Here is an 11,187-nt window from a genome sequence, read left to right as displayed (position 1 = left end):
ATAAAGGTCGGCGATTAGGGACTAGCGGCGATTCCTACTATTAAGCGATACGATTATACGGATCGTACGTTCGGAGGCGACGACGTTTTACGTCTCGAGGTATACCTATATCTCCGTAATACTTATAGTATCGTTCTATAGCTTAATAACCTTAGGTCGGAGCTCTACTAAAATGTTAGGTAGACGTCCTATAGTTATATATAATAATAGCGCTAGCCGTATAATAGATAGAATAGAAGGGGGAAGATATAGAAGGTAATAAGCAAGTAGCGTAATAGTAGAAACCTCGGCAAAAATAGGACCGGGTTAGGGTTAGGGTAGCGTCTTCTCGATATTAGGATAGTAGACTACGGCATGTTCGACTATAGCAAATAATAGTAGCACAATTATATAGAGCGAAGGGATATTTATAGGTAAAAAGGTCGTAAAGAAGGATTTAGATGCAATTTAAAGATATTTAGAGGTTCTAAAAGTTAAGAAAACTAAAAATAAAAATCTACTATACATTTAAACTTATTTAACGCACTATCGCTCGTATTAAACCCCCCGTATAAAGTAGAGAGAGAAGGTCGTAGTACTTATTTAAGACCTGTTTATCCGATCTAGGGTGCACTTATTACCCTTACTAAAGACATTCCGATACACGCAATTTCCGTAGGCATCGTTCTTGCTGCCCTTCGCGACTACGTACTCCTACTATTATTAGCCTCTACTACTATTATACGGGCTGCTCGTAATAAGATATACCTTAAACGGGCCCTTCTACTAGACATATAGGCCGCATCGCTCGTTATTTCTACCCCTCGTCCGATTGTTATACTAGTTAACTCCGCTATAGTGCTGTTAGCTGCCGGTATTAATTCTAGGAGCTATTATACTAACCGGCTCTAGATAAGGAGAGCAGCTATTATAGTCTAGTCGAACTTTATTAGGGGGAAGTCGGGGGTGCGGTAGAGGAAGAGGGAGCCTTTAGCCTTATCTATTAGCTCGCTAGCTATAAGGTCGAACTAGAAGCCGGCTGCTTAGAGCTAGTTTGTACTAGTTAGTCTCGTAGTCCTAAGCGCTATTATCTAACCTTTTACCTCTTACCTTGTCGCTACGAACGTCGATCTAGCGCTATAGCTCTAGGCTAGCTAGGCTAGCGTCGACAGATTTAGGCATATAGGGAGCTATTTAGTAGTAATTCTACTTTATACTAGGAGATAGGAAGGAGGTTAAAGGGTATAGTAAGGTATAGGAGTGTTAAAGAATATATTAGATGTTAAAGTAAGATAGATCGTGTTTAAAGATAAAGAAGGAATATAAGTAGTAGTCTTATACTCCTCGTAGGTATTACCCGCACGCGTACAAAGTTATATAAATCACTTATTAGGTGCACTCTACGCTCCCCGGGTCCTATTATTACCGCGTATTCGGCGGATAACCTAGATATATGCGATTATCGTTAGTATTCGGTTACGAAGTAATAATAGTAAGGTAATTATTCCCCTACGGGAAATATATATATAATAGATATAGGGAAAGGCTTTATACTTTTAGGATCCGTAGAGCTAATCCTTAAAATATTTTAAAATATTGCCTATTTAGGAAGGAGGTTTTTAATATTAAGGATTAGCTATATTATAAACGTCTTAAGTACGATAACTCTCTCTACTAATTATACGGCAGAGATACGTAGAGAGAAAGCAAGGACACCTAGATATATATTTTAGATTAATAATTAGAAAATGCCGATCTTAGAAGGAGGAACAAGAAGCTAAATTAAAATTACATTTCTCTCGAATTACGCTCTATAAACCCTAACCGCTACTAAGATACTATTATATAGCCCGCCGGAGAAGGTAGTCTCTACTTTCTGCCTCCTCTAGTACTCTTCCGTACCCTCTTCTTAGGCTCTACCTCGGGCTTAATATAATACTCTACTATCCTAGCCGTACGCGCTAGCGCCGATATGCTTCTCGTTCTAGTCTTNGGGCTTAATATAATACTCTACTATCCTAGCCGTACGCGCTAGCGCCGATATGCTTCTCGTTCTAGTCTTACTAAGGATTATACTTAGTAGCTTCTTTACCTCCTCCTCTATCGACGAGTCTAAATGCTCGTTCTAGATGTTATAACTATATTCGGTCGCCTAATCTTAAAACTTGTAATTTCCGTAATAATTGTAGAAGTAATTACGCTAGATTATATAGTGCTGCCTCTATTAGTATATAGCATCTTTATACGGGAGAATAATAGAGGTCTCGTACCTAGAACGGGCCCTTACCCGCTAGGCACCGGATATATAGCCCGCTAGTAGTAGGGTATACGCTAGCACCTATAACGCTACCGCTACGAATCTATTAGTAAGGATGCTTAGACCTTAACTAGAAATAATTGTACTAACCGGCTCTAGATAAGCAGAGAGGTTRTATATAACTAACGATACTTAATACGCTTAGCTAGGTCCTACGTAGGATCCCTTATCGAAAACCGGTAGCTAGCCTTATCGTCTATCTCGTCTTAGAGGAGTAGGGTAAAGAGAAGGCTAGCATCTCGGAGCTATTTTGTACTAGTTAGTCTAAATGTCCTAAAGATATTATCTAGCGTTTTAACTCTTACTTTAGTTCTATAGTAGTCGACTCTACGCCTTCCTGCTTTATCGATACTAAGGTTAAGCAACTATAGCCGGAACTCTATAGTCGCTATCGTAGTAGTCGCGCTTTATACGGGGAGGAGTAGAGGAGGGAAGAGGTATTAATATAGTAAAAGGATGTTAATTACTATATTTAATGCCGTAGAATGTTAGTAAAGGTATAAGGAAAAGGAATTTAAAAGAGAGTGCTGTTTTGTAGTTACTACTATAAAGCTCTATCTAGTATATATATAATAGCACCTAATGCTACTTATACCGGTCGGAAGTAAGTAATACGTAATACACGTGCTCGCTCCCCGGTAGGTGTTATTACTTAGGAGAGAATATATAAAGTAAATAAAACGGGGACTTAGCTATTTTATAAATATCTTGTGCTTTCTCCTTACGGAGTATGCGTATAATAGTAAAAGGGAATAATAGCATACTCGAGGAATACGAGAGGCGGAATAGCGATATAGTCTTATTTTCGAAAATAAGTAAAGTAAATACAAAGTATAGAAAAAGGGACATCTACATTCTACCGAGATAAAACCCTTCTCTTTATAAATAGTAGCCGTATAATAGTACTAGAGAAAGGGTATATACTCCGATTATTAATTTAGTTCTATAAAGGAAATAGAATATCTTATAAAAGGAAAAGGGGAGAGAGAAAGAAATAATAAGCTCTAGAGCTAGCTCTAYACCTACCTCTAAAACTACTTTAGTACTATTATACTACCTAGAGGAGGAGATAGCCTCTACTATTTGCCTTTTCCCTTACTACGGCTCGCCTTCTTCGTACTTGCCTTACGGGGGAATCTTATGCCCTTATACTAAGGATCTGCCGTATTACCTACTATATTAGGGTTATTACTAGTATTCTCGCTCTATTTATACTTAAGGATGCGGTCGTTTAAGGTATTTACGGAGTATAAGTTCTTCTTACTATTCTAGATGCAATTTCTATAGGCACCCTCTATTATATGCTCCTATTTTATATATTCCTGCTATTATTAGCTTTAAACATCTTTATATAGGAGGAAGGCGGAGAAAGAGTATCTTCTAAGGGCCTCTGCCCTCTTTTCGCTCGTTCTTATTTAGGATCGGCCGGCCTTAGTAGGCGGTATATTCCTAGTTAATAATATTACCGCTACGAATCTGTTAGTAAGGATGCTCGGATCTTAATTAGAAGTAATTGTACTAACCGGCTCTAGATAATTATCGAGTCTATAGTGTTCTTACGGTCTCTAAGTATTATCTACTTCGCCGGGTCCTAGGTCTTCTTAATTTTCGGGGCGTAGCTACTCGCCGCATCGATTATCTCCGCCTATTCCTTAGTAATATAGAGGCTACTAGTCTTAAGCTAGATTATACTAGTTAGTCTCGTCTAGGCAAGGCGATTATCTTTACTTATATTATCGTCGTTAACTATAAGGCATAGATTACTATTATCGTCCGACGAGTAGTATATATCCTATAGGTCGACGTCGCCTATACCGAAGCGGCGAACTTCCTTCTCGGTTATTATACGGAGAGGTAGAATAGAGCAAAGAGGGGAGGATAGGTAGTAAGAGTACTAATTAGAGTATTAAATATAGTAGTTATTAGGAGGACTAGGGGAGACGGTAGAAGGGTAGAGGGAAGAGTCTTATAGCATATAAATATTACTCTTACGCGTATAATAAGTTACTAGTAGAAGCATGTGCATAATAGCAGCATTAAAGTAAGATATAGGTAACTAAAACCCGTTATATATTAGGACCGGTAACTAAGTAATAACGGGACGGTAATATTATACACACACAAGCAAATAACGACGTTTATTATATGTAATTGTACGGGCAATTAAATCAATAAGCGAGGTGTAAAATTACTCCACTTAGTGGCGTTAAGCTATATTAGATCGCGTTGTTGTAGGGAAGTCGCTAAAAGTCCACCGTACGACCGGCCGACTTACCGAGCGAGATCGCCATCACTGTACTTTTACTTGCAATATTTCAGACCCACACAGTCCTCTGGGGCACCACAGCGCTGGTGCGTTTGGCAGCGAATCAATTCTCGCAAACCTACATCGATGGGGCTTCCGATGCGACACATGCCTGGAGTATTGACCAAAAATGCCACTCAAACAAGGCGTCTACTCTACTCATGACAGCTTGCTCTCGCGAGACTCAACTGAATTGACTTTGCTACGTGGGGCAAGACTGTGCTACTGCAAGGACTTCCAGCAGCGTCGAAAGAGTTGATGCGGCAGCGAGAGCGGCGTTGTGACTGCCTAGTTTATCAATCTACCCGGGGCAAACCAGACTGATGACGAAACGATACTACTTGGGTTTCTCCCGCGAGTGTTTGAAATGGTTAATAATAATTCCATACAAACAGCGCTCGAAAGGCTTCCCAAGGGTCCGGGTACAATAATCCTTTGCGGGCAAACTCCGAGCGCTGACCAACACGACACGCCAACTCCAAAAGTACCTCTTCGTGTACTGTATGCACAAGTGGGGCTCGGACATCCGCAGACCGAGTTCCGGTAAGGTAGCATTTCATGCAGTGTTAGTGCTACTCCGCTAAGGACGAGTCATCCAGCCCAGATCGTATCGAGACACTAGAACGTCCGGGGCTCCTTGAGCGTGGTGTTTCCGCGACCGGGCATCATAATAAATAATGTTTAGTGCCGGCGAGACCATGTCCTCACCAGCCGTCAATGGTCAGCCCCCCGTCAGCCGCCCGCCATGTTTAGCTCAGCCTCTCACATCTCCCTCTGCTGCTCAGCTCAGCACCGTTCCTTCAGCGGAGTGGGTCGCAGTCGAATCCTCCCTTTTTCGCGTCGCCGGGACATTCTACCTCATCCTGTCTCTGTGTTTCCTGTCAAGTCTTCAGTGATAGTTACCTTACCGTTCAACTCGCCTCGACCGAAGTTGCCATCCCAGGCCGGCCGTTGAAATCCACGTGCATTGCTGCAAAGGGGCGGCGTGCTCTTCCTTCAAGAACCTTAATTGATGCAACCCTGTCCAACATCATCCGGGTGTTTGCGATCTGACGTCCCAGGTGTGTGCTCCAAGGTGTTGCTCCTGCCCTCTACCGACGCCCATTCTTGTGTGTGCTGCTGGATCCGCAACCCGCATTCACGACGCGCATACGTAGCTGCCACTGCGAATTCCAGCCGACCCCCATTCCCGCGCCCATTCCTCCGCCCAACCGCCCGACGTCCGCCAGTCATCCCCAGGTCCATGCGCACCTCCACGAGGTAGTGCTGCGAGTACCGCGCGGGCTGCCGTTCTGGCCAGCCATTCCGAGTCACGATCGCTCGCGCTGAGGAGTCACCTCCATCATGGCCGTCACCTACGATGACGAACCCGCGCCGCCCTCGACGAATGGTGCCGAGCAGAGCCAGCCTCTGAACCGCATGCGATGGGCCACAGTGCGCAAACCGGGGCGGAGAGGCACCAATAAGCGGCGTTCCATCTTCAATCGAAATGCCGCTCGTCTGAGCGGATTGGGTGGCAAGCGCGATTCTGGGGCCATGGATCCCGTGGATGTTAAGGGTGATGAAGTCGCCAACGACAAGGCTGCCGAGGGTCAGACGCACCGCACAGTCTATGTCAATCGCACCCTACCCGCTGAAGCACGCGACGAGCAGGGCAGTCCGTTGCAGACCTTCAAGCGAAACAAGATTCGGACGGCAAAGTACACGCCCATCAGTTTTGTACCGAAGAACTTGTGGTTCCAGTTGCACAACATTGCCAACGTCTATTTTATCTTCATTGTCATCCTAGGAGTAAGTGTTGCACCGACTAGGAAGCTTTCCTTGCGAGCGCTCGCTGACAATTGTTAGATATTCTCCATTTTTGGTGTTCAGAACCCTGGTCTGGCCGCAGTACCCATCATTGTCATTCTAACGATTACTGCGATCAAGGATGCGATAGAGGATTGGCGGAGAACGGTTCTGGATAACGAGCTGAACAATGCCCCCGTACATCGGTTGGTAGACTGGGATAACGTCAATGTCTCCGACGAGAAGATCAGCTTGTGGCGTCAGTTCAAAAAGGCCACTACTCGTGGAATTGTGTGGTTGTGGAGGCTATGGAAGGATCGCCAGGAACAGTACAAGATGAAGAAAGGTAAAGGGCCGGTAAATGTGGACCGCAAGGTGGATGAGGCGCTTGAGCAAGACCCTCGGCGGGCCAGCACCCTGACTGCACGCCTTGACGACGAGGACCGAGCTCATGGCTACGAAGACGACGATGTTGAGATGACTCCGGTGCCATCCCCGACCCCAGGACAGCGGCCAGGCGAATACCACGATGATCGAACGGAAAGTGCAGAGTTCCCAGACTCAGAAAGGGGCAACATGCGCTCCACGCTTGAGGTTCCAACCCAAGGACCGGATGGCAAACTCGAGAAGCTACCCATACCGAAGAAGTTCCACGGCAGTTTGATCAACCCGCACAGAGAAAGGAAAGAGAAGGCGCGTTTCAAGAGGGACTATTGGAAGAATGTGCGCGTGGGCGACTTTGTGCGCCTCTACAACGACGAGGAGGTTCCGTCAGATATCATTGTTCTATCGACCAGCGACAACGACGGAGCCTGCTATATTGAGACCAAGAACTTGGATGGAGAGACTAACCTCAAAGTACGGACGGCGCTGTACTCTGGCCGTCAAGTGAAACGAGCACGTGACTGTGAGCAGGCAGATTTCGTCCTGGAAAGCGAACCTCCACATGCAAACCTGTACGCGTATTCCGGTGCCGTAAGGTGGAATCAATATGATCCGAGGGATCCTACCGCAGAGCCCAAGGAAATGGCAGAACCTGTCGGTATCAACAATTTGCTGCTCCGTGGCTGCACCATTCGCAACACAGAATGGGTTCTCGGTGTCGTCGCATTCACAGGCGAGGACACGAWGATCATGCTGAACTCTGGTATCACTCCATCAAAGCGRCCCAAGATCATGCGCGATCTGAATTGGAACGTGCTCTACAACTTCGTCCTCCTCTTCATCATGTGTCTTGTCGCTGCGATCGTTTGTGGCGTTTCATGGGCCCGCACCGACGAATCCATCGCCTACTTCGATTATGGGTCATACGGAGACTCCCCTCCCCTCAATGGTTTCATCACTTTCTGGGCTGCTATCATCCTCTTCCAGAACTTGGTTCCGATCTCCCTCTACATTTCGCTCGAAATTGTGCGCAGTGTGCAGGCCTTTTTCATTTACTCCGACACGTACATGTACTATGAGAAGCTGGACTATCCGTGCACGCCCAAGTCATGGAACATCTCTGATGACCTGGGTCAGATCGAGTACATCTTCTCTGACAAGACTGGAACGCTGACACAAAACGTKATGGAGTACAAGAAGTGCACGATCAATGGCCATCCATACGGAGAGGCGTACACTGAAGCGCTGGCCGGTATGCAAAAGCGCATGGGCATCAACGTGGAGGAAGAGGGCGCAAAGGCCAAAGCACAGATTGCCCAGGACCGCGTGGCCATGATCGAAGGGATCCGCAAAATGCACGATAACCCCTATCTGCGAGACGATGACTTGACCTTTGTTTCTTCGCAATTCATTGCGGATCTCGCTGGCGAAAGTGGTCCGGAACAACAAAATGCAACCGAGCAATTCATGCTTGCTTTGGCGTTGTGCCACAGTGTCATCACTGAGAGGACACCAGGCGACCCACCGCGCATCGAGTTCAAGGCACAAAGTCCAGACGAGGCTGCGCTAGTAGCCACAGCGCGAGACGTGGGCTTCACTGTGATCGGGCGATCCAACGATGGCATAATCGTCAATTACCTGGGCGAAGAGCGAGAGTATACAGTGCTGAACACACTTGAGTTTAACTCGACGAGAAAGCGAATGAGTTCTATTCTCCGCATGCCGGACGGCAGGATTCTGCTCTTTTGCAAGGGTGCCGATAGTATTATCTACTCGCGATTGAAAAGGGGTGAGCAGGCCGAGCTCCGGAAGTCCACGGCAGAGCACTTGGAAATGTTCGCTCGTGAAGGCCTTCGTACGCTCTGTATCGCACAGAGAGAATTGTCCGAGGACGAGTACCAAAGATGGAACATTGATCACGAAATTGCTGCAGCTGCAGTACAAGACCGGGAGGACAAGCTGGAAGAGGTCGCTGATCGTATAGAACGTGAACTGACCTTGATAGGCGGCACTGCTATTGAGGACAAGCTCCAAGATGGCGTCCCAGACTCCATCGCGCTGCTTGCACAGGCTGGAATCAAACTGTGGGTTCTCACGGGCGATAAGGTCGAGACAGCCATCAATATCGGCTTCTCCTGCAACCTGCTTGATAATGACATGGACCTCATTGTCCTCACGGCAAACGAGGACGACCACGATGCGGCCGAAGTCGAGCTGGATAGGCAGTTGGCTGTGTTTGGAAAGACTGGTTCTGATGAGGAGCTCAAAGCTGCTCGGAAGAACCACGAGCCACCTGCACCCACGCATGCGCTTGTCATTGATGGTGACACACTAAAGGTGGTGTTGGATGATCGATTACGGCAGAAGTTCCTGTTGCTCTGCAAGGAGTGCAGATCTGTGCTTTGCTGTCGTGTCAGCCCGTCGCAAAAGGCGGCAGTCGTTGCTCTGGTCAAACACACCCTCGACGTTATGACGTTGTCCATTGGTGATGGTGCCAATGATGTTGCTATGATTCAAGAGGCTGACGTTGGAGTCGGCATCGCTGGTGAGGAAGGCCGTGCAGCTGTGATGAGTTCCGACTACGCCATCGGTCAGTTCCGATTCTTAACAAGGTTGTTACTGGTCCATGGACGTTGGGATTACAAACGAATGGGCGAGTGTGTTGCCAACTTCTTCTACAAGGTACGCCTGCTCTTTCCCCATACAACTGAAGATCGCCGAGCTGACAAACTACAGAACATCATCTGGGTATTCGCGCTGTTTTGGTATCAGGTTTTTGCCAACTTTGATTGTTCCTACGCCTTCGACTACACTTACATTCTTCTCTTCAACCTGGCCTTCACCTCACTGCCAATCATTTTCCAAGGTATCCTGGACCAAGACGTCGACGACAAGGTCTCTTTGGCAGTTCCCCAGCTCTACCGCCGTGGAATCGAGCAGAAGGAGTGGACACAGGCTAAGTTCTGGTTATACATGGGCGATGGGCTCTACCAGTCCGTCATCTGCTTCTTCTTCACCTACCTCGAGTTTTATAACGCCACCTTCACGACCGAGTCCGGCCGCAACACCAACGACTACAAGCGATTGGGTGTCTACATTGTTAACCCCATTGTCGTGGTTGTCAATGTCTACATCCTCCTCAAYACTCTTCGCTGGGATTGGTTCATGTGTCTCATCACAGCTATTTCCATCCTGCTGATATTCTTGTGGACTGGGGCCTATACTGCCTTCACCGCTGGCTTTACCTTTTATGGCGCGGCAACGGAGGTCTACGGCGCACTATCGTTCTGGAGCGTTGGTCTACTCACAGTCATAATGTGTCTTCTACCACGGTTCTTTGCGAAGGCCTTTCAGAAGATGTACTATCCCTACGATATTGATATCGTCCGTGAGCAGGTCCGACAGGGCAAGTTCGACTACCTTAAAGACGTTGACCCGACGAATGTCAGCTCCCAGCCGGAGAAGGCAGCGGAGTCTACCACAAGCTCCGAGAGTTCACACCAATCGGCTAAGAAGCAACCCAACGACTTCGAAGGACGCCCAACCCTCGATGAGGACCAGCGACCGATCTACCCACCCTCTATCGCCTATACGAACGGGACACGCAATCCACGAAGCCACAACGGCTCGGATGGGACAGAATACACTGGTCACGGCCGCGATAACAGCCTCGACAGAGCGTTCCCTCCTATATACACCAATCTGGGCAATGGCACACAAACACAGTCGCAACCGACATCTGCTGTGGTTCCCACGCCTACGATAACGCGGGATGATTGGAATCATCCGGAGCAAGGCACAATGCGTCCCAGCTTCGATCAGACGCAAAGACCTGTTCGTCCGTCATTTGACCGATTACGCAGTAGTATGGACCGTACTCGCTCAAGTTTCGAGGCCTCACGAGATTTCACATCTGCGGCGTTATTGTCCCGGGTGGAGAGCAGTCAAAGCGGAGCAGGTGGGCGAACGGGGGAATCGAGGCTCTCATCAGACCTTGAAAGGAGTAGGAAGGATAATAGATTATAGAGACGCAAACGCTGCTGATGGCTTTTCATTTATTGCTAGCGCGAGGATATTTGAGATCCTTTATATACCACTCTCTTGTTGTTTGGTTTGGGTGGGTTGGAGGCTTGCTTGCCTCTCTCTTTTACGCGTAACGGTTGGACGGACTGCTGCTGCATGAAGCTTGAAAGTTGGGTGTCTTTTTGGGGCATGTTGGCGAGCGCGGATTCTTGTATATTCTGTAAGACTTCATCAATCTCGCTATCATTTATTGATATGGACTTTCAAGATTTATGACATGTGAGATCACCGTCCACGAGGATCTCACACGATTGATTCAGTCGATGTTTGCTTTCGGGTCATGATAGATCGACAACAGTAGTTGGCACATGGGTCTGTACCATCTACAACG

The 11,187-nt window shown here is 47.1% G+C and overlaps 1 protein-coding gene; it reads left to right on the top strand.

The window, feature by feature from the left end:
- Positions 1-5,945: 5,945 nt before the first annotated feature.
- On the top strand, positions 5,946-10,799 carry RCC_08250 (related to ATPase II; the record flags this gene model as incomplete). XM_023773501.1 has 2 exons in its annotated part: positions 5,946-6,392; positions 6,450-10,799. The coding sequence occupies 2 exons, from the start codon at positions 5,946-5,948 to the stop codon at positions 10,797-10,799; spliced, it is 4,797 nt and encodes a 1,598-aa protein (XP_023629269.1).
- Between the last annotated feature and the right edge of the window lie 388 nt (positions 10,800-11,187).

Source organism: Ramularia collo-cygni (genome assembly GCF_900074925.1).
Source record: "Ramularia collo-cygni strain URUG2 genome assembly, contig: RCC_scaffold13, whole genome shotgun sequence".
Taxonomy (NCBI): Eukaryota; Fungi; Ascomycota; class Dothideomycetes; order Mycosphaerellales; family Mycosphaerellaceae; genus Ramularia; species Ramularia collo-cygni.
This window is presented reverse-complemented; position numbering and strand designations above follow the sequence as displayed.